General features: G+C 31.9%; 1 protein-coding gene across 1 annotated transcript; it reads left to right on the top strand.

The window, feature by feature from the left end:
* Nucleotides 1–5,703: 5,703 nt before the first annotated feature.
* Nucleotides 5,704–23,147, top strand: LOC132752944 (amiloride-sensitive sodium channel subunit beta-like). Its single transcript, XM_060743361.1, has 16 exons — nucleotides 5,704–5,729; nucleotides 8,325–8,421; nucleotides 9,566–9,702; nucleotides 11,811–11,961; nucleotides 12,678–13,168; nucleotides 13,956–14,036; nucleotides 15,172–15,210; nucleotides 15,629–15,702; nucleotides 15,982–16,145; nucleotides 16,517–16,606; nucleotides 17,118–17,244; nucleotides 17,551–17,623; nucleotides 20,019–20,076; nucleotides 20,754–20,881; nucleotides 21,826–21,907; nucleotides 22,852–23,147. Exons 1-16 carry the CDS (start codon nucleotides 5,704–5,706, stop codon nucleotides 23,044–23,046), a joined length of 2,013 nt encoding a protein of 670 aa, XP_060599344.1. The 3' UTR covers nucleotides 23,047–23,147.
* The last annotated feature ends 1,665 nt before the right edge of the window (nucleotides 23,148–24,812 follow it).

Genomic DNA, 24,812 nt, shown 5'->3' with positions numbered 1-24,812 from the left:
GAGATGTCTATAAAAATATGTTTTGTTTAAATAGATGTATGTCAAAATGCGGTGTGAACGCCACACTTCCTTGATGATCTTGTTTTTCATATTTGATAAACACAGTTGTTTTCACTCGATCACAATGTCGTGACATCCTTGATTTTTCAGTTAAGGAAAACCTTATTCCGAAAAATGTCACATTTCAATAACTGTAGAAAATATATCAATATAATTATTTATTATCACTTGCAATTACAATTATAACAAGGTAGTCTTAAGGACAGCTAAATCCCTTTTGGTACTTCTTCACCTTTAACAAACCATGACCTTGACAATAATAATTTGTGCCATGTTATTAAAATCTTCCATAAAATCAAAAAGTTAAGGAGAACATTTAACCTTGACCTTGGGGTAGCAACCTGGAAATTGGGTTCTGCACATCGTGTCAAAATGATGATAATTTCTGACAAGTCATCTTAAAAATATTGCAGCGTTTTAAATGTTATGGAGCGGACACGAAGTGTAAGTGTAGACCTTTTAACACTTGACTTTAAGTGTGACCTTGACCTTGGAGGTAGCAACCCAATAATTGCGCTCTGCACATCATCACATAATGGTGATCACTTTTGCCAAGTTATTTTAATTCTTTATTCAGCATTTTTAAAAGATATGGAGTAGGCACATGTACACTTTTAACACTTGACCTTTAAATGTGATTTTGACCTTGGGGGTAGCAATCCAATTGTTGCGTTCTGCATATCTGTCAGATACCAGCTCTTTGAAAGAGCACTTATTATTTAGCAAGACACGTTAAACAGATAGAACAATACAAGTAGGTATGAAGAAGAAGAAGAATGATTTTATTTTCAACTTGTACACAACATATGGTACATCGTTGTACAATATACATTTACAAAATACATGGCATATGGTCACTATGATTGACAATGTTAACATTCTGTATCAGCATCAATAATGTTTAAGTAAAGTTTATATCTATAAAAGACTTAAAATGTATGTGTATGTTCTTAAGACATTACCTTAGAAAATATGTACTTAAGTATTCATCTTAGAAAAAGAAAAATCAAATTTGAAAATAAACTTAAGTAAAATGAACAAATACTTTCTATCAATACATGTTAGCACAAAATTAACACCTGTTCTAGAAGTAATGTTTTTTAAAACTGATTACATCAAATATTATTTTTAGCAGTAAAGAAAAACAATTTATAAAAAGTACTATTGGAGAACGAACGGAATATCATATAGTCGTTGATAATATGGACATGAATAATCTTCCATAGCTTTGTCCTGGGATTATAACAGATGTATTTGTCACGAAGGCGATAACTAAAGGTGAGACATAGTCCAACGTTTAAGCTAGAAACGTTAAATGCTTGCACGCTTTTTGAAGGTCAGATATTACAGAGTACGAATGTCATCGTTTCGTAGATAAGATGCATTTTTTTTTAATTCGTACGTAAAATGCACGTAAACTCATAATTATCGCAAGATACGACGATTTGTCTGATGTAGTAAGCCAGTTAATGCTTTATTGGTAGTAACGCGTCTACAGTGCGATACCTCGGATAACGCACGCTTCTTCAGAAAAGGTGCGTGGTATTTTAAATAAAGCACAGTTATGTATAACCGTGACCGTAGGCAGCAGCAACAACAACAACAAAAAAGAACAGAGAAATGGACTATATCAAAATTCACACTGGAAAATAACTAATATAAATATTCAGATTTGGGTTGGGATAGGTAAATGAGTACTAGAGATATGGCCATCAGTTTGACACAGTTTTGTCTGTAGCCTTGTAAACAGTGTTATAAATGTTTTAATAAGTTATAAATGTAATTCGGTGCTATGAGGCTAAGCTTGTTTAAACATTTGTCTGTGCATCATTTCTCGTTTTTTATCAATTGTATGTCCTTAAGAAAATATTATAAATGATAGTTTTTTATTTAAATAATTTTTAAAATCCATCTTTTAATATATATACATGTATAGCTATCTATCTATCTTTTTTTTTCTTTTTCTTTTTTTACTTCTCTCGTGTCGGTTTCCAAGGATTGTCATACGACTATCACTTAACATCTCTACAGGATGCAGGTACATGTACCCGCTTTCTAATTTTCATTTTCACAATTAGCTAATGGTGTAAAGGTAATAGCAATTTGTACCAAATTGCGATGACTAATAAAATATGTAATGAAAATATCCATTCCGTTTTTATTTGATAGCAGCAGACATTTGTTTTTATGCACACAAGTTGATGGCATCAAAGTCACTTCTAGTTACAGCTCATGAATAAAAGGTTTGAGAATAGGTTGGGTGTGTTATAAGGTACTTTTACATTACATTTATTGTCACAGAATTTCATATGTCCTCTAAATAAACATTTCGAACATTATTTATACGCTGCCGACTTTTTCAATTTTATTTCGTTAGTGATCTATTTCTGAACAAATGTACAGGCCCAGTATATGTTATTTACAACAACTGTGAAAATTTTAAGTCCAATCCGGTATCTTCTTTCTGCCATGGGTCGGACTTTTACTGTAAGTGCAAAGCAAAGGATATTACTTAATTGTTTTTTATTTGTGGGTCAAATTTAACGGATATTTGCATACATTTTTATTTTATCACTATAAATCATAATATCAAGAAAAAATACAAAAAAAACCAACAAAAAACAACAACAAAAAAACTTAAAAAAAAAACACACACACACACACACAACACACACACACAAACACACACACACACACACAAATAATTAAATAAAAAAAAAAAACTCTGAAAAATTTATATGTCCAATCCGGTATCTTCTTTCTGCCATGGGTTGGACTTTTACTGTAGGTGCAAAGGATATTATTTACAAGTTTTTTTATTTGTGAGTCAAATTTAACGATTTTTGCATATATAATTATTTTATCACTATAAATCATAATATCAAGAATAAATACCTCAAAAAAAAAAAAAAAAAAAAAAAAAAAACATTAAAAAAACAAAAGAAAAGAAACAAACAAAAAAACATCAACTCTGAAAAATATATGTCCAATCCGATATTTAAAGCCACATCCACGGATTGTAGTCACATCCAGTATTAAGTCATACCGTTATTTTTTATAATAAATATGTTCGTGTTTCGATTTAATAAATACAATTTAATGAGACTTTCTTGCGTTTGAGGAAAATATAATTATTTGAATAGATTAACTTAGCATATACACATTTAGCATCATTATTATAATTTAATATTCTACTATAAAAACAAGCTTTTTCCTGATATGAATTTATAAATACAATAGGTGCCTGATTTTTAATGGTCCAATAAATGATACTTTTAGTGTTTATACAACTGTTTGGGTGATTAATCTTTACTTTTTTTTCCTTTTTACACAATGATTTGGTGGTAAGATTACTGGTATTAGGTAATTCTGTTTTTAAAATATTTAATTATTTTCTTATTGATTACATTTTCTGCTAAAATATACTTGTAATGATTTCAGTTTTTTAATTAATACTTGTGCATTTGATCGTCATATAAGATCTATTATTTTTAAAGTTCAACTAATATCCTATATTTTCTTTATTAACTAACGTTTTGATCTGATTCCAATCTTATTTCATTTCTATGCCTTATATCTGCTTTAAACGTATTTGTCTTTAATCTGAATCGCTGTTTAGATGAAAATTAGAGGAAAAATAATTTGTTTCATGATCACCGTGAAAATTCAGTAACACAGGGATGTGTAAATAACGCAGGAATTGTGCAAAAGTAACGCAGCATTGTGAAATTTAGTGGCTAAATAGAGCACCACGATAAGTAAATGGACCAATATTTATTATTGTACGCCAAATTGGAAGAATTGAGTTAGCGCATAAGGTTCCTGAGACATTATACTTTAAACATCAAAACATATTTCCATGATAATGTTTATTTTTCAAGATCATTCGTAAAAATGATTACCTGACTAGCGTATTGATGGCGATTTTTAGTTTCATTGATAGCTTTAAATACAAAAACGTACATATTACTTTATGATTTTTCATATTAGGTGTACCTGAGACTTTTCCAATCTACTCCTGTCATACTATACTTAATTAAGCAGATAAAACGTAATTGAGACCATTTTTTACGAGGTAACGCCGAATTCGTGAATTAAGCACTGAAGCAACGGCGGTTATCTCATTAAAAGTAGCCAAATCCTATTTTACCAGCTTCCTTCTATTGTTATACGACACTTGTAGTTTGACAAATGTCTTAGGTATACAAAATATGAAAACATAAAGTTTTAAATGTGTTAAATGTACATATTTATTAGACGAAACACAAAAGACACCTTCAAAACGGTAATCAGGTTGTCTTTTTCACGAATGATCTAAGAAAGTAAACAAATTCCTGATAAAAAAGTGTAATGCTGGTTGAAGTATAATGTAGTAGCAGCCGTATGCGCTAATTCATTTCTTTAAATTTTATTTAGAATAAGATATTTGGGTTCGTTTACTTACTGTATTCGTTTTGGTAATAGCGTTGAACAGATTCGGCGTTACTTTTACGATAATTGCACATTCCTGCGTTACTGGATATGCACGGTGATGATGAAACGGTCCATTTCAACGCTGAATTCGCTATCATGGAAACGCCGCCAAAACCACATTTCAAACACAATAATAACAACTTTACGTTTTCTGGAATCTTTAATCAAATCTACATGGCATAGCATTCTCCGAATTTCGATGTTTGGTGTAGAGTTTACAAAATATATAAAAAGTGAAAACACTTGACACTTGATTTTAGCGACATGCACTAGCTCGGAAGTAGCGATAGATAGAGGATATTTGTTTAGTTCAGTGTAAGATCGGAATATATTTCACCGAGTGAGCACCAAAAGGTATATTTCACGAGTGGCGCAGCCACGAGTGAAATATCAACTTTTGGTGTTCACAAGGTGAAATTTATTTCGATCTTACACTAAACTAAACAAATTTTCTTTCTATTACATGCAAAAAAACGTTTTAAAAACACATTTAACCTAATACTGAATGAAAAGCGCGCCAAATGATAATACAACGTGACGTCATTTACGACGTCACGTCATTAAGTTGGTACCCAGTACTGTGCACGCTGGTATTTCACTGCAACAACGTAAGGGGCTTAAATTCAAAACAGTGAAATTATCAAAGTGGTAATTTCACTGTTTCAAACAGTGAAATTACCAGTTTTATATCACTGATATATTTCTATAAACCACCGAAAAGCATGTAATAAAACGATTTACCGCATGCCCCCGAAAGAGCTTATCTGCTCTATCATTTCCCAGGCGTGTTTTCTTAAGCTCATTTTATGAGCTAGATTTTTTATTGAAAAAAATTGTGGTATAGTTACAGTCATGCCGGCATTGCTATAAGTTCTAAACCACAATACCTTCAAAATAAATATATATATACATATATATAAATAAAACATTAAATACAATTATCATTTGAAATTTATGGTGACATATTTCTGCCACCAGAGGACCATATAACTAACTAGTTAATTAAGAGGTTAACTAGTTACGTACCTAATTAACTAGATAGTAATCAGGTTATCTGGTTGCAGAAATATGCCACTATAGAAATCGAAAGTCATTTTGTTAACTTTTCTATGAAACATCACAAATAAAAATAATTGGGAGTGAAACGTCTAGGTGTGAACCGTCTTGGGAATGAATGGTTCAATGGGAGTGAAACGGTTGGCATTCGTTTACATTGAATAAACATGGCGTCGTTCGTGAAGGCTACCAGTCACGTGAGTCACTCGCACATTTATTGTTAACAGCAAACATTTATTTATCACGATCATTTTCAATAGCAACAACAACAACAACAACAACTTTTATTAGCAAATATCGACAAAAACTTGCCTTTGGCTAATGAACAGAAAAAACATTTCAAATATTGATCATATATACAAACATATAAAGCAATTTTATATGAAACAATATTTATCAACACATATACATATATATTCATAGTGATCAGAAAAAGTGTACATTTATAAGACATCGTTTCTAACAGTATATGCTTCTTTTAGATATTTACACATATTCAATACAGTTTTCTTTTTATTTGAACCCATCATACGGTTGAACAAATTAAGATTTGGCCACGAAATATGTGGCATGTATTTGGTACGAATATTTGAATATTTTTGACAGGTCATAAGAAAGTGGTACTCTGACTCAATGACATTACAATTGCAATATCTACAAATTCTATTTATTCTATCAGTTCCTATATATCTCCCAGTTTCAATAGCTAGCGAGTGCGCTGATAATCTGAAACATGTAAATAGTTTTCTCAAATAGTCATTTTCAATAAAATCAAGATATTTTTCATAACCAAATTCTTTCTTAAATTTTACATAATAATCAAATTTGGACATACTACGAATAGAACCACTCCATTCTTGTTTAAACTGATCTCTTAATAGCATGATTGATAAAGTCATGTATGATAGTTCTTCTACTGCATGCAGACTTGGGTGTATGATCTTTTTACTAAATATATATGCAACTATAACGGCTTGGTTGTAATTAACTGCCGTATCTCGTTTTTTTTGACGCGCAGGAAGATTAACGACATGGCAGGAATTGGCCTCTATTGTTAACATTGGAGCGAATTGTTACACAATTGCTCCAAAAATAGGTAATAATCATAATTTTATACGCTTATTTTGTTTATGCAACGATGCGTTTTAAAACTTTGATATATATGACTCCCATAATGATAGTTTTCATAATTTAATTTATCTTAACATTTAGCTGATAACGGAATTACGCCTTTAACGTTTTTGTAATATAATATTTGTTTTTTATTTTGTTTATGCTACTGAATTTTTAAAAATGGAACTGTTTTTCATATTCGGAAGCTTAAAGGAAGTTATTCGGTTTGTTATAATAAGTTCCGGCCGACTGCTGAAAAACACCTACAATAATGTTACTAACATTATTTAAACAATCTACTGACTCATTATCTGCCTGCACAATAATTTATATACAACCTTTGTTTAACAAACAAACAAAAAAATAGATAAATAAATAAATAAATAAAACAAATGCATCATCCGAATTTATTGAGAAGTCGATAATTGAAGAGCAGAATCCGATCAGCTATTCATTCAATTTATTTTCACCAGATTAACTTTTCAATTTATCATCACTAGAATATCTATTCAAGTAGTATATATGTAACACGTGGGAATACATTTTGCATAATTGGTATATCTTAATTGCAATGAGTATTTTTTTCCTTTCCAAACGATGCACATAACTTTTCTGAACTTTGCGCAATAAGTTTGTCCTTTTAGGTGATTAATCATTTAAACATGGGATTTTTTTTATTACATGATAATAAAAGAAATCAATAACTAATAAAGGGATGGTAAAATAAATTTAGAATTTGTTCAGCACCAAATCGAGACTTTTACACGTGACTAGTTTTACAATTCTGTTATTGAAATTTGAAACTATTGACATTGGTAACGTGTTATTCTGATAGATAATTTGACTGGATGTTGTTGATATATTGTAATTACAAACTTTGATACATGTATAATGATACATGAGACTAGAGACAACAAATAGAAACAATTTGTTTATTAATTGGATTTTAATACGTTTATTGATTGCTTAATTTTTTTAAACAGTTTTTTTTATTCAGTTACATTTCGGGTTTCGATTTGCAAACTAAGATTGTTTAGTTATTGAACTACATTTGTTAACTTCATCAAATCACTTAATTCCCCCATTTTATCCCTTTAACTTTAAATTTTTACATCCCCTTGTAAAAAAATTTGTCGCCCTTGATTTTCTAAATTGCTTTCTCCCTGGTTTTGCGTAAGTTTTCATTTTTAATTTTCCTCAATTTTTGGGAAAAAAAAAAAATAAGTGAGTGAGTGAGTTAAGATAAATAAATAAATAAATAAATAAATAAATAAATAAATAAATAAATAAATAAATAAATAAGTAAATAAATAAATAAATAAATAAATAAATAAAACCAAAAATACTTATAAAAATAAAATAAATAAATAAATAAATAAATAAAAAAACAAAACAATTTGGTACTAGGTGTCTTTTTTGGTATAAAAGCTATAAACAAATTTTTATTTTTGGAATATTTTCAGAAAAAATTTAAACTAAAAATTTGAAGAAAATAAAAAACCCACCTTCAAGTTATGGGTTTTTTAAAACCCAAAGAATATTTTCTTCCGCCAAAAGGTTTGTTAAAACCCTTTAACTTTATAAATTTCCCTTTAAAGATTAAAAAATTAAATTTGAAAAAGGTTTAAATTTGCTAAACAGACCCGCCTAAGAAATTTGTTTCAAGTTATTAAACAAAAGGAAACAGATGACAAAAAGACGTTTAAAGAGATTCTTAAGGTAAGACTATATCTGAATATTAGTTGTTTATTTACTAGTTGTATTTAAAATATAGCCAACTGATGAATACTTTCAAATAAAATAATTACTTTTTTAAATTGAAACTGGAGTTGATTTCTTTATTCTTACTTACATACCTATGAATGAAATATTGAGAAATACTGATTATATAAAAGCGTATTTCCATATTCTGTATTTTCACTGTAAAAAATATTATATTCCGTATTTTTTCCGGTGCCTTGCCGGACTACTTTCTTCTAAATTCAGTCAATTCACAAAGTTAAAAGGTAATTCTCCATATTCATCAGTTTAAAAAAGAGAAAAAGTATATAATAAACCAAAAAAATCAAGTTTTCATACTACAGGATTTATTTTCAATCTTGTGGTATGAAAATTATCATATTTCACTTGCGACTACCGCCACTCGTGTCATATTTATTTCTATACCACCAGATGAAAATAAATCCTGTATTTTTAGAAGAAACTTGAATATCTTCTATATATCTAGTATATTATTGAAACAGTTGTACCGTGTCTTTGTTTATGGCAATGAGCTGTAGCCTAAGTCTGAAATGAATTATTCTGTTCTGTTCATTCAAATAGTCAAGAACTCATTTGGAGATTTTTGTTTTCATTATGCCGGTATTAGAGAGGTGTTGGTGAACAAGTCAGCATGATTCTTTGACAAGACACGATTTAAACGAGGCCTGATGAAGTACAAAAGTGATTTGATATGGGTTTTTTTGGACTCGAAAAATGAAAACAAGTCAAAATTGATAAAGTTGAATGCAATAATGATTTATATTGAAAGATCACGTGGTACAAACGCTGAAATTTCATTGGTTACATTTCATAAGTTGGAAAATAATTCATGTAGTTCATATTCGTCACAACAATCACTAACCGAAGCTTTAATATCTCTACGTTTTCCTGCTCTCTTTGGTTTATATCTAAGCTGTATTCCAAAAGCCAAAATGTCCTTATATGCCCCGTGAATACGTCTTTACTTTTGTGGGTTTATTTGAGCGAAATTTGAGAAATATAGTCAAAACACTTATATTGTTAATATTTAAATCTTAATAAAAATGCAATATTTGCAACTTCAACAATGAAGAAGATGAATATCATTTTTGTTTATAAATAGGATTTAGCGGACTCAAGTTCTCTTCATGGAGTGCCGAAGATTGTTGCGTCTCGACAGATAACTGTGAAAGTGTTATGGTGTCTTCTGTTCATAGCAACGTGCTCGTTACTAGGGTATCAGCTAAATGGACTCTTTGAGTAAGATTGGATCATAATACATTATGATTTCCCTTTTCTTTCTTTCTTTCTTTCTTTCTTTCTTTCTTTCTTTCTTTCTTTCTTTCTTTCTTTCTTTCTTTCTTTCTTTCTTTCTTTCTTTCTTTAATTATTCAATCATGTATTTTATGTCACGGTTCAGAACTGTTCACTACAGTAATCAGACGGATAGCTCAGTCGGTAGGGCCGCGGTACTGTATTCTGAGGGTCACCGTTTCGAGTCCCAGTCAGGCTGGCCCCAATTTTTTTTCACCCTTTTGGGCCCCTTATTTTAGTGGGTTTCACCCTTTTTTTTTACCCTTAGGACACGTTGTCCATTTTACATCTCCCCTTAATAAAAGGGATTTTCTAAAATCTCTACCCCGATATTCACTTAAAACTTACACTCAAAAATTTACAGAGATCACGAGATCCCCCCGGTTGAACCAACCAAACCCGGTGCTTTGACGGGCCCTTTTTGGAGGAGTTTGGGTTCGACTCCCCCAAAACCCCTATACCCGGGGGATGAAAACATGAGGAGGGCCCGGTGTCAGTCCGTAATTTAACAAATTAACATCACGCCCCGAAAATTTATAAATCTTTACATTTTGGCTCATTTTTAAATGGGAAATTCCCCTTGTATCAAGCATGTACAAAAAAAAAATAAAAACCCCCCTAATCCCGAATTTCCAACCCCTGTCACGCTTTGTAAATTTAATCAGAACATTATCAAAGTAATCAAAATATCACTTTTAAATAATTAATTGTTGTATACCCATACAAATATATACAACCGCATAAGTGATCCTTATTAAATTTCGAGTAGTATAGTATATATTAAATAAAATATTGAAGCGAACAAATTTATTAATTTATACATTGCAAACAACGCTAACAGTCCGAGTAAATAACCAAAAAAGGGATCAAAATATGCATAAAACAGCCCTTAGTTTGCAACACAGTAGCAATATAGTGATAAATACTGCAAAACAGGGGTGAATCGCACATAAATTTTTATTTCTTGAATATTGAATATTTGTACTTTTCCATAAATCTTAGTACATTTTTCTCTAGTTTTATTTTCTCTTATAATATTGGTTGGTTTATCTGGAGGCATGCAGCTTTAAATGCCAGATTAACATCAACGACTCTATTTGTTTCGCTTAAAATGTTTTGTTATCATATCCTAAGATCATTCAAAGTTGAAATAAATTCTGAGAAACAGTAATAATATCTGTCACATGCTGCGGTTCGAATCGGAATATCTGTCCCGAGGGGACCCGCCCATTGAACGGTAACGAGGCTTGCCTTCTATATCAGAATGTTCAAATGATACTTTCTGTTGTTTTATCAAAACACATGTACATGTATTTTAAATTCATATGGAAAATGTGCCCATTGTAGACCAATCCACGTTAATCTACGTTTAATTAATTGATATTTATGTCTTGTGAAGAACGGTGACCCAGTGCTTATAGAGTTTGAGCGGTGCTCGGGGCCCGACCGTGTTTCCCTGGTTAGTTCCGGGAAGCGGCGACTTGAAAGCAGGTCAAATAAACTACATGCACGCTTTCCTCGCAATCGACCGTGAATAAATTACGTTTAAAGGACCTTAAATCTAAAGAAATGTTTTTATTATGACGTATTTTTCAAAAGCTTTTTATTTTTGGTGTCCTGGTATTGTCGCCAAAACTTACTCATTGCACATTACCCGAAACATCCTTTGCCTCATTTGAGCCGCGTCACGACTTAATCAACATAATGCGTTTGCGACCAGCATGGATCCAGACCAGCCTACGCCTCCGCGCAGGCTGGTCTGGATCCATGCTGGTCGCAAACCCATTATGTTGGTTTTGTCGTGACGCGGCTCAGTTGTTTTTTTGGCAATTAATGCATTTATAGTGATTTCGTATGGAAGTCTTCATTTCGCTTCTTTTATGACCAATGAACGTTTTTTATTTTTTCCATGTGATAAACATCTAACATGCTCTTAAAAAATGATTAAACTTTATTAAAACACATATTTGCCTTTTCTAAAGAGGTAAAAAATCATTCATTCATTTTTTAAGCATAATTTGCTTTTAATTTTTAAACTAATTATTCAATTTTAGAACTTATTACTCATACCCGATACAGACAACCATCCAGTTGGATTTCAATCCGATTACTTTTCCCGCCATTTCTTTGTGCAACATGAACCCTGTGAGGTTTTCAAAGTTGAAGATCTCTGAGGATCTGAACGCCTTGTTCGAAAAAGAATTGGTAAGCATTTTCAAACATAATTTCGTGAGAGTTCATAGTAGCACGCAAGCTTCAATATGACAATAATTCTTTCCATAACAATCTTACAATACCTGTACTGAAATAATGCACGGGAGGGCACCTGAGGTCTTCCTCCACCAGGGAAGATGGAATGTCGCCATATGAACTATACTGTGTCGGTGTGACGTAAAACCCAATCAATCAATCAATCAATCAATCAATCAATCAAACAAACAAGCAAACAAAATCTGTTTATTTAAGTAAATAATGTTCTTATAAAATTTCGTTTTGATGTGTTTAAGAAGATTTAAACGCCGTTTATCAAGAAATGTTTATCCAATTATTTATTATAAATTTTATAATAAATACAATGATAATATAAAACGTTTGAAGCGTAGATATAATTTCAAGGCATCAGTGAGAACTCATATATTATTTACTAGACTATTAATGAAATTAGAAAATTATTAACCATCAAATGTAACCGACAATGACGTAATATGTGATATATTATAATGGATAAAAAATACATTGATGTACGAGGGGCATATTTTAGTGGCAACAACAGCGCATTTTATTTATAAATAAGTCATATACCTGATAAAGATATACAATTTGTAGATTATTTCTCAAACTATTTCGTAACACATAAATATGATAATGAATCGAAAGTCCATATTTTAATTATTTCTCTGATTGTCTTTTTTACAACAAAGAGTGGTACAACAGCAAGTCCCACAATGCCACCAGCAAGTTCATCCCCATCAACATTTTATTCCACGTGGTCGTCAACAAGTTCGTCTTTACCATCAACAAGCTCTACAATGTCACCAGCAAGTTCATCTCCATCTTCATCAACATTTAATTCCACGTGGTCGTCCTCAAGTTCGTCTTTACCATCAACAAACTCTACAATGTCACCAGCAAGTTCCACATGGTCGTCAACAAGTTCGTCTATACCATCATCAACTACAGACTCGTTGTTCTCGTCTACTACTGGCCAATATTATGATGATTATTATGATGATTATGATGACAATTATAATTATAATTATTATGGTTACTATGACTACGGGGACAGTTACCATGACAACTGGGATAATGACGTCAATGAGGACAACTATATCAAACAGCAGCTGAGTGGCAAAACTGACGAGTGGGCGGAGCGAGCTCACCAGTTCAGAGTACTGGCTAAATCCTTGCCATTGTAAGTGTCACGTGCTTACAGCATGTAAACCATTCAGCGATTGGTGTAAATGTTCACGTGACACATACTGCTGAAGATCTTGACAGAATATGTCTTGTTTGTTGAAAACAGAATTTTGCATCAGAATCTAAATTCTAAGAAAAAGTAATATTTCTACATAGATAACTATTACAAAAAGATGATTCCAAAATAGATTTCTTTTTAAATTTCTTTTTAGTCCTTTACAAAACAAGTTTACAAGCAAGAAAATCTTTAAAAACAAACATTTCGTTTTGAGCTTTAAATAACCCCCTCAGAAGCGGCTTTCTCGCGAATTTTGTCCATTTAAAGAAAGTGAGTAGTTTCGGTTCACGCGTGAGTGGTTATATAATTAAACATTTTTTCCTTTCATCTTCAAATCAAAATCAAAATATATCCGTACAGTCAGGAAAGTAAATAAGATTGCGACTGTGTAATATTCGACCTTTGCCAAATAAAATCAATAAGCAAGAAAATCTTCTGATTAGAGCTTTGTCAAAGCAAATATCAAAACAAATTTAAATCAACTTTGAAAAATTCGATGTCTCAGCTTTAAATGTCAGGAAAGTAAATATGAATGCCTGTGTAAATGATACAAGTAAATTTAAATACTCTTTCTTTACTGTCATGGACATTTACAGTTACATTGCCCCTTTTTCTATTTTGAAAATCATATCTTTTCGATAGGATTATGTTGTTGGGCTGATAAAAATAGTTAAATGTTTTATATTCGACAATGTTGATTCATATCCAATCATTATATATTCAGGGAACTGCGGCAAAAAGTAGGGCACCAACTTGATCAGTTCATAATGTCAGCGTACTTTGCCGGAACGGAGGTGAACGTAACGTAAGTTATCAACTTGTGTTCATCAAACAATTATTACACCATTATTATAAATACATTTACATAAAAACTTAAATGAATGCAAAAGGAAGAGGTCTTATCTTATATTAATTTACTAAAGGAAATTTTTGTGAAAGTTTTTCAAACTGTTTAAAATTTTATTCTTTTTCCCAAAATTTTTATGACTAAATATTTTTCTTTTTACGTACACAGAGTTACATATTGTGTAGTTTTTTTATCTCGTCACACAAAAAACTATGTGGTCACGATTACAAGTAGTAGCCACCCAAAGAGACAATTAAGTGGGTACGCATGAGCTACAATGTCGTAGCCACGAGATAATTAAGTGGCGCGCACGGGATACTTTGGCGTCTCTACGAGCTACTAAGTCTTTACTAAGTGGACTTAGTAAAGCATTACTCTTTGCCACGACATAATATCACGTGAGCATGAGATAAATGAAAACACACATATGTCACATCTGTGCCACCGTAGTCATGACAGCTCTTTTTACATGGCACCCTAAATCATGCATATATTTACATGGTGCCCCGAATCTTGCATATTTTTACATGGCGCCCCGAATCTTGCATATTTTTACATGGTGCCCCGAATCTTGCATATTTTTACATGGCGCCCCGAATCTTGCATATTTTTAAATGGCGCCCCGAATCTTGCATATTTTACATGGCGCCCCGAATCTTGCATATATTTTCATGGCGCCCCGAATCTTGACATATTTTTACATGGCGCCCCGAATCTTGCATATATTTACATGGCTGCCCCGAATCTTTTGCATATATTTACATGGCGCCCCGAATCTTGCATATTTTTACATGGCGCCCCGAATCTTGCATATATTTACATGGTGCCCCGAATCTTGCATATATTTACATGGAGCCCCGAATCTTGCATATATTTTCATGGTGCCCCGAATCTTGCATATTTTTACATGGTGCCCCGAATCTTGCATATTTTTAATATTACTTCTTCAAGAAAACTGATTTTTTTTCACTGAGTATTCAAATGATGTAAAATAGGTGATCAGATTAAAATAACATATAAATATGAAAGGAAAAAGGCTAGATGTATTATCTGCTTTTAAATTTTAAGTTTTCTTTTTTTTTTCTTTTAAAAGGAGATTCAAGAATTTTACATCGTCGCGGCTTTGGAAACTGTGACAGCGTTTTCTTCAAAAACAGTTGGGGCCGGGCAAAAGGGGTCCCCCCAATTTAAAATTTTTTCTTTTTGGAATTATAATTTGTATATTACGCCTTAACTCATGACCTTTCCCAAAAACGGTGCCCTGCCTTTTTTAATTTTTGTATTTTTAAGACTAAATAATTTTAAAAATTTTTTGCTTTTGGCGTTTTTTATTTTAACCGGTTTTATTTTTATATTTTCAAAAGACATGCAAGAAAAAAAAACAAAAAAAAAACTGAATTTTTAGTATTCTTGTTTTCTTAAAATTTTAAAAGAAAAAAAAAAAATCAAACAAATAAAAAAACCCTATTCTTTTTATGGCCCTTTTGGTTTAAAAATATTAAAAAGGTGTACAAATTATTTTATATTTAATCAAACCTTAATTTTTAAAGTGGGATTTGGGGTTTAAGTTGGACCACATGGAAAAATTTCTTGATTTTCGAGGATTTAAACTCAATTCTGGGTTGTATAATTGTAATAAAAAACGATGCTCTCACTTTTCCTTGAAATTTGATAAACATGTTTTTTTTTTTCTTCTTTAAAAAAAAACTTTAGTAAATTTAAGGGTTTTTTCCTATTCCGTTAAGCGGTTTCCCTCCACCAAAGGGTTTTTAGTAAAAAAAATTGCCCGTGTTTATTAAAAAAACGTATCGAAAGAATCGAAAAAATTTTTTTATGTTATTTTTTTTGAGATATATTAAATATTTTTTTCATCGCATAATTAAGATAACTTATTGTTTTTTAGGGATAAAAATAACTTTAAACCTGGAAACTGATGAATACATTGATAGATTTACAACCGGGTATGGAGCACGCCTTGTTTTGCATGAACCAGGCACATACCCCTTACCTTTTAATGAAGGTATAACATTAAGTCCAGGGACCGAGACAAGCGTGGGACTCAAAATGGTAAGTCATGACACCGAGGCAAGTGTTGGAGTTAAAAAAGGTAAGTCATGGCACTGAGGCAAGTGGCAAAACATGTATTCAGTTCAGTGTTTGGCTCTAAATAGAGATACTTCTTTGGGCAAATACTCTTCTGTAGCATTTAGCCTGCTTTTTTACCCCTCCGATCAGTATAGACAAAGGTCGCAATTATTTTGAAATTCTTCCTCGAAATTGTGAATAGTTTTGTCCAAATTGAAAGATGGACAACTCAATTTCAGATAAAGGATTTTATGTTAAATGATCATTTAAAATATCATTTTTAAATATTATGAATTATATTTAACTACTGAAGTAATACATATGGAGCACTTACTATTTCTGTTTATTTTAAGATACGTATTTCAAGACTCGGACAGCCCTATGGTGACTGCACGTCTGGTGACAGCTTTGCTCGCAAATATAGGAAGAAATACAGTGTTGCGGTAAATATTTAAAAATGCCCATAAATATGCTAGATCATTCATTCATTCGTTCCTTTGTTTCTTCCTTCGTTCCTTCCTTCCTCCCTCCCTCCGTTCATTCATTCATTCATATAGACAATCATTTATTCATTTAGTCAATCAATCATTCAGTCAGTCAGCCAGTCAGTCAGTCAGTCAGCCAGTCAGTCAGTCAGTCAGTCAGTCAGTCTGTCAGTCGGTCGGTCGGTCGGTCAGTCAGGAAATAAATACATGAATTAATCAATAAATGAATAAATAAATAAATAAATAAATGAATGAATGAATGAATGAATGAATGAATGAATGAATTAATTAAAACAAATAGATTTTCATAAATAAATAAATTCATTCATTCATTAAACTTGCTATATTTTCGACAAAAGAGACGTTGAACAATTTAAATATACAATATGTAATTAATATTTAATATAAATCTTCATTTTATTATTTTGTTGTTGTTGTTGTTTATTTTCATTACATAATTGGAAAACAGGCGTGTGATCATTTTTGCCGTGTACAGAAAACTATAGATGTTTGCAAGTGTATCCCTATAGACGCCCCAGACCAGATTTCCTTCAACAAGACTGTATTGCCTGTGTGTAATACATCCTACAGGGCTGGTATGTTATTTTGTAATTTCCAGGGACGGGCCTCAGATAATGTCAGGGACGGGCCTCAGATAATGTCAGGGACCGGCCTCAGATAATGTCAGGGGCGGTCCTCTGATAATGTAAGGGACGGGCCTCAGATAATGTTCGTATAACTTTTTGGACCATATATTTTGTATGTACGAGATTTTTCTCTCAAAAGTCTGCTTAAATACTTCAATAGAATAATAACAATTGCCATAGCGTTTTTCAAATCTGTAATCTGCAAAATGGACACTTTTGATTAATAATATCTTTGATGTTTTTTTTTCTATTCAGACCAGGAGTGTTTGTTGAAGGTAGATGTGAGTTTCGAGCATAAATCAGTTTGCGACTGTCAAGGTAGATGCAAGTACGTTTACCATATTTTACAATAACTTACTTAAGGCACATAACGGCCACTAATTCCATATTTTTGTAATTCTGTAGAAACATGCCAATGTTTGATTATATTTTGAAAATGGATTAAGAGCATGTTAGATATTTAACAACTGAAGAAAGTAGCACTGAACATGAAGTAATGCGTCGTAAAGGAGGCAGAATGTAAACAAAAGAGAAGAGTTCTATATGACTTGTCGTCCATTCAAATCATATTCCAAGAGCAAAAGATAGTTTATGTTATTGTAATCCCTAAACAATACCTAACACACAGATCAAATAACCCTCATCAAGTAATAGGCCCAATTTAAGCCTATCAATATTAATTATTCCCTCGTAAAACGACATTGATATATTTCATTTTTCTATTTTATAATTAGCTAACTGCGTGATGTGAAGCTTATTCTGTTTCAAATTGCACATGGGAGTTACAAACAACATGTTGATTGCCAATAAATCATTATTATCAATTTAGAAATAAATTGAGCAACATACATGTATATTGAAACTATTTAAAAATTTAAATCGCTTGTTCTGCTTACTGCATTAACTTCTCAAATAAATTTGCATCTTTCAAATCTATATAGTAAAACTTGTATATTTAGGGTTCAAAAACACATACCATCACCTTAGCGCGCTAACGGAATAAGTCATTCTTGATTTTTTTAGAACAAAATCAGTTATTGCCCTAAACAATATAGGATACTTGCAAACAAAACCGGAAATGACAATAACATTTTTGGCGCCAAAACGAAAGCCATCAGCTTAAACATTTTAAAAGAATTTTAACATAGGTTAACATAATAATAATAATAATAATAATAATATCTTTATTTAAAGAAGGTTACACATTAAGAACATACAATAACAATCATATATATCTTATTTCCAAAGTGGCCTTCTGAAAAAGAAAACAACAACAACAACAACAACAACAGGACATGCATAGGTAGAAAAATGAATGTATAATATGTAATTTTTAGAATAGTACAACTCATATACTTTCGACAGGCACTCAACAATTTTTGTTTAAACATATATGTATATTGCATCATTTGTTCGTTCGTTCATTCGTTCGTTCATATATTTATTCATTCATTCATTCACTCACTCATTCATTCATATGAACATCAAGATATGCTTTGTATTTTTCTTTAAAACATTTAAGGTTATTAACATTACGAATATTTAAAGGTATATTGTTCCATATGTTCATGCCATAAAAAGAAAATGTGTCTTTAATATAATTTGTGATAGAACTTGTTTAATGACGGACAAGTAATGTAAGGATTGCTGGCAGATTGGGTCCAAACCCTGTTAAGGATAATCCATTAATTCTTTAGTAAGAAACTTTACATTTTATATGTAGCTTCGAGCTGAAATAAATTCTAATGATAGCCTAACATTTTGTTTATGACTATATATCGTAATTATAACAACGAATCATGGGAAAGTAGGCAGACATACCTATCTGTATCTGGGTTAAACAACCGTTTCTGTTACAGTTCACTAACAGACCAAAGTAATTGACATTAACGTTCGTAATTTCCGCTCGAAAATCTAAATAATTCAAAACTTTTTTAAAAGTAGGTTATTTGATGATAATTACCAATCAATGATGGTTTTGTAAGACATTTATGATCATATCAAATAAATTCTTCTATCGATCTTTCAACATATGGTGATAACTTAGTAAAGGTTAGTGTTTTTTAGTAAGCAAGCAATTGTCGACCATGAACACTAACAAATTTAGTGTTATATGTTGCGATTCATTGGAATGCTCTTATCATTGATGGCTGATTTGGTACACTGCGCGTTGCGTTGTCGATAGCGACAACACAACCTATATCGTTATCGCCTATTCGTCTTGTTGCCAGCGACAACAGAACCATTCGCCAAACGGTGCGTTGTCGGGTTTTCGTCTTGTCGTCCGGTCGCTAACGATGTACGCCTAACGATGCGTTGTCATGCTGCGTGTTATCGAGATGTCACATTGTCGCTCGGTTCAAATCGAAGGATTGGTTCATAAGCCAAGCGGCAGGGCGGCATCGCGACAACGTGCCGCAAGACATCACGCCGTTTGGCGTGCTTTGTTAGAGACAGGACGACAAAACGACAGCGCGACATCGCGCCGTTTGGCGCTTTGTCGTGCTGCCGGTAACGAAAAGGCGATTTCGATATGGGTTGCAACGCGCAGTGTACCAAATCAGCCACCATACCAGTCTGATATGCAACTATTGCTATTAGTATTATGGGATCGGCGAAAAAAAAAGATATTTTTCTACTTGTGATCGTGTCTTGATCCTTATATTTTATGTTTTGCTTAAATACGAGATTAATATTAACCGTTATTTTGTTTACGTTGCCAGGGAAACACTGTATGAGAAGACAATTTCATCCAGATACTGGCCAACGCCCGAGTATTCCGTATGTATGATATCTTTAATTGTTTTCATGTTTTGTATACGTAGAACGGGAAACAAGTTTTATTTGTCTGCTGCAATATTGCCAAAAGTTGGGGCAGTGGGGTCAATATTCCAATATTCTATATAATTTACCCTTTTGCAGATTTTTCCATTTCACGTACATGTATATGTTAAAATTTTAAAGATGCATGCCTCCAACTGAGCCAAAATATTTCAAATTAATCAAACATGTTAGAAAAAAAGGACTTTTCAAAAAGTAAAAATGTACAAGTTATATGCGATTGATGACTGATTTTGCAGTATTTTTCACCATATTTCTAAAGCATGACTAACCCAGTAAGGGCTATTTTTGCATTGTTTGACCTCTTTTCGGTAATTTACCAGAATTGTAAATGCTGTTTGCAATGTGTTATTTACTGATACTCTCTTTGTACTCTTCATAATAATTCACTTTCTATATATTTTCAAAATTTACATGAACATTAGCATGAATCTGGAGGCATGCTACTTTTAATTTTATGCTTTAGGAAATCAAACCTCTTCCTTTACTTTTTAGTTCTCACTTGAAAAAACATATGTTCCTTATGATGGAAATAGGTCAAAACGAAGCCGTTCAAAAAAGCTCATGATGTAATGCATTCTTGCCCTTAACTTTTAATAAATCAAATGTAATTTCAGAAACATCTTATGTTAAAAATATGCAAGAAACTTGAGCAAAACAAAACCATTGAGCTGCCGGAAACCTGTGCTTCTCTGCTGGACAGTGAAAATTATGACTATTCCCTGCCCGCAGAGGAGTATGAAAAGTAAGTTTACCCCCTCCCCCCCCACACACACACACACATACACAAAAAGTTAAAAGCACGTTATGACTCAGAAATATATATATCTATTAAATTCTTTAGAAATGTGAAATATGTGTATATTTTCTTAATAATTGATTAAGAGAACGTTAGATATTTAACAGCTGAGAAAAGTAGCTCTGAATATGCAGTTATGTGCCGTAAAACAAACTAGTTTTTGACTTCCATACAAAAAAACTCATTCACTATAATTATACCAATTGCTAACAAGCAAAAGGAGCAAAGATAAAATCCATCTACATGGCAAATGAGTTTTCTTTAATGAAACTGTAACAAGATACAAAAAAAAAAAAAAAAAAGTCAATGACAAATAAAAATGATGGTATTTTTGAGGCAAAATGGGCCTTTAATATAATAAAACAATTATTGACTAGTGACCCATTGAACATGATGTGATTTCACTGTTAGAATAAATCATAACACATATACAATGGCTCACTTGTCAATTATTGTATAATGATAGAAATAAAACAAATTGGACAAAATTGTGACAAACTGTCGACTTATTTTGAATTTTATATGTCAACTGACCATTTACATTTAGATGGGCATAGCATGTATATTTAATGAAGCAAGCTCCGTTTAAACGAAAGTACGGTGTCGTCATTGTATTTATAAAACTCAAAATGAACGAATGTTTTTTTTATAAATGAACTATATTAAAGTGTTTTGCATGTTTGAAATGAGATATCATATATTTTTATTTGCAAATAAATAACATTTTCTACATTTAAGTACAAGCCTTGAGTGTTTTACACACAGTTTGGATAATGCCATCCGGCTTTGTTGTTGTCCCAAATAAATTTATGAATTTTGTGTTACCAAGTTTACTGATATCTAACAAGTATTTTACGACATTGTGTATTTTACGACATTGTTTATTTTAGACATAGAAAGAACTTCCTTCGACTTCTTATATATTTTGAAGATTTGAATTTCGAAAGGATCACGCAAGAACCAATGTATGAGGTGAGTACCACAAAAATAACAAAATCAAAAGACAATGTTCAAAAAACAAAACATCCCATTCACAATGGATTACTATTATTCTAAAATGCATCTCACTTTAAATGATGGATTAAACAGAAATGAGTTAAGGACACTTATTCCCTCATTTCAATTGCCTTTAACACAAGCAAATTTACTTAAACAAAGCCAGCTGTTTCAGTACGTATACTATAAATATAACTAATAAGTTTCACACATTTATAATTGAGAAAAAAACAACAACTAATAATTGATAAGGTTTACTCATCAGGTATCCAGAATCAACAGGAGCTATCTACTGACCATTGGCAATATCTCTACAAAGAAAAACGTATTTTTGCTCATTACTTCTTTATTTGTCTAACGACTTTGCGCAAAGTATCGCTGTGACCTTGACCTTTGACCTCAAAACTTAAAAATCAATATGGGTCACCTACTGGCTATGGAGAATTCCTAACAAATAATACACAGCACTGCTTACACCTTCTCAATGTATAGATCGGACAAGGACTGAACAAAAAGTCTCACCGTGACCTTGACCTTTGACCTTAAAACTTGAAAATCAAAATGGGCCATCTACTTAATTAACACGGGCAATGTCCCAACCAAGTAACATAACCACAGCTTATCCCTTCTTCGGTTAAAGTGGTCGTTAATGAATAACAGGACCTACGCACGTAATTAATGCGAAACGATGGACAGACCAATCCCATCAGAAAATGCTCCGACTTTTTAAGTGGGGGGTAAAAATATATTTTATTTGTTTTAACGATAACATTGCATGACTTAATAAATTAATTAGAATATTAATAATGTTTGAAAATAAAATAATTTAGTTTCTTTTTGACATGAATTATATTTTGAAATAAGAAACAGTCGCAATGTCAAAATACTATGATTCACAACTGTATTTTTTGACGTCACAGGGTATACGATTCTTGTCGGACATCGGTGGCACAATGGGGTTGTTCCTAGGGGCTTCTCTTCTTAGTCTTGTTGAGGTCCTTCAGCTCTTATTAGAGATTGTTCTACACATCAAGAAGAAACTTACCAGAAAGAAACCCGTGACACCGGAAATGCAACCCAATCCAAAACAAAAATCAGCATGGATAAGGAGTTAGAAATAAGATTCCAGGACATTTGCGCCCCACGGACAAATACTTCCTTGATGTTTGCCCCTTTTATGCGGTGGTGGACATTTGCCCCCTCGTATGTCTTGAAAGGGCGGAATGCAAAAAAAGGGGGCAATCGTCCGGTGGGGGTGGGGGCAACTTATCGGCGGGGAGGGGGGGAGGCAAATGTCCGGATACCTAGAAATAATTGTCGAAAGATGTTTAAGATAATTATCGGTGATAATTTCTATTCTGTAGTGTATTCTGGAGAGAAAAATAATCTGGTTAGCGATATTGTGACGCTTTTTGTTGTTGATGTTTTGTAGATAAAATATTACCAACTTTTATGGTGATAACTACTGCTTTTGTGAAAAAAGGTTTTATTGAAAAATTGTTAATTCAGTGTAAGTTGTTGGAAACTGATATATGTAGCATCTCACATGAGTTGTCATTTGATATTATAAATTTATTGTTCACTATCGAGTACAATACTGAATTATATTAAACGAGTACACGGCTCTCAAATCTATATTGAACGATGCGCTAGCTGGGTATAATAAAGGTTTTGCGATAGTGTAAGAATCAAAGTGTACCAACACTGTATTGTACTCAACAATAAATAATGAACTCTTTATTTCACACGACCAAATCACTTTAGGAGAAAAAAAATGAATTTAGAATTTAATCTGCCTGCGGCAACTTAAAGCTGCACGCCTCAAGATGAGCCAGGCTATTTCAAGAAATGCAATCTTTTGAAAAATGTATTAAGATCTTAGAGAAAGTAAAAAGATTCAATACTTAATTTATTATATTAATTTACATGTTATTTGCGATTAATGACTGATTTTACCATATCAATCACTATAATTCTACTAGTTACTAAATTCTACTAGTTACTAATCCAGTAAGAGGTATTTATGTATATTTTGATCTCTTTTTGGTAATAAACGTTGATTGCAAGTGCGGTTTGAAATGTGTTATTCAACTTCACAATATTTTACTTTTAAATACATTTTCAAAAAAATCATGAAAATTAGCATGAATCTGGAGGCGTGCTGCTTTAATATACCATGCAACTTGTTCAGAGCAAAATCAACAAACACGTCCGTGTTGTGTAATCATGATCTACACAGTATACTATCTGGTCAATAAATTCTTTAATATTGTCCTTAAAATGACTGTGTTCAAATTGAAAGATGGACAAGTCCTTATAGGATATTTAACGGGGAATCAAGAATTTTTTATACTATTAAAAATACAATTACTTCGAGTACAATATGGACTGGATATGAAATATTTTGACTTGGAAAATGAAAAAGAGACTAGATAGATAACAAGATGGATCTGATAAGGAAATTTTGGACACAGAAATGAAAACACGGATAGTTAAAATACAATATGCCCTTGATACGGATTTTTTGGACTCGGAAAATGAAAACGAGGCTAAATTGATAAGATTGGATCCAATAATAATTTACGCTGGGAGATCACGCGGTGCAAAATCAAGAGAATTGCAAAATCCTTTCAATTAAAAAAAAGCCATATGATATACCGTTTTACTTTAACCATATGTATATTTCAATGTTGTAAGTTTTTTACTTTTTAAATTGCAGATTAAAATGATGCACTGAGGAAAGCATTATGTTTAATGATAAATAAAATGAATTGTATGAATGTTCCGTATGTGTGTTAAGATATATGTTAAAATTGTGATAACCATTTAATCAATTCTTTTCAATGTTATATTTTCATATTTTCTTCGATTGATATGTGTT

Source organism: Ruditapes philippinarum, unplaced genomic scaffold (genome assembly GCF_026571515.1).
Source record: "Ruditapes philippinarum isolate M1 unplaced genomic scaffold, ASM2657151v2 ctg1961_1_1_1_1, whole genome shotgun sequence".
In the NCBI taxonomy this organism is placed as follows: domain Eukaryota; kingdom Metazoa; phylum Mollusca; class Bivalvia; order Venerida; family Veneridae; genus Ruditapes; species Ruditapes philippinarum.
This window is presented reverse-complemented; position numbering and strand designations above follow the sequence as displayed.

Bases quoted from the DNA above. Each gene is read 5' to 3' on its own strand.
- LOC132752944 (XM_060743361.1), top strand. From the start codon at position 5,704: ATGAATGGTTCAATGGGAGTGAAACG. The intron at 16,146-16,516 runs GTAAGTCATGAC...GTTTATTTTAAG, and splicing joins CAAGCGTGGGACTCAAAATG to ATACGTATTTCAAGACTCGG. The intron at 20,077-20,753 runs GTATGTATGATA...ATGTAATTTCAG, and splicing joins GGCCAACGCCCGAGTATTCC to AAACATCTTATGTTAAAAAT.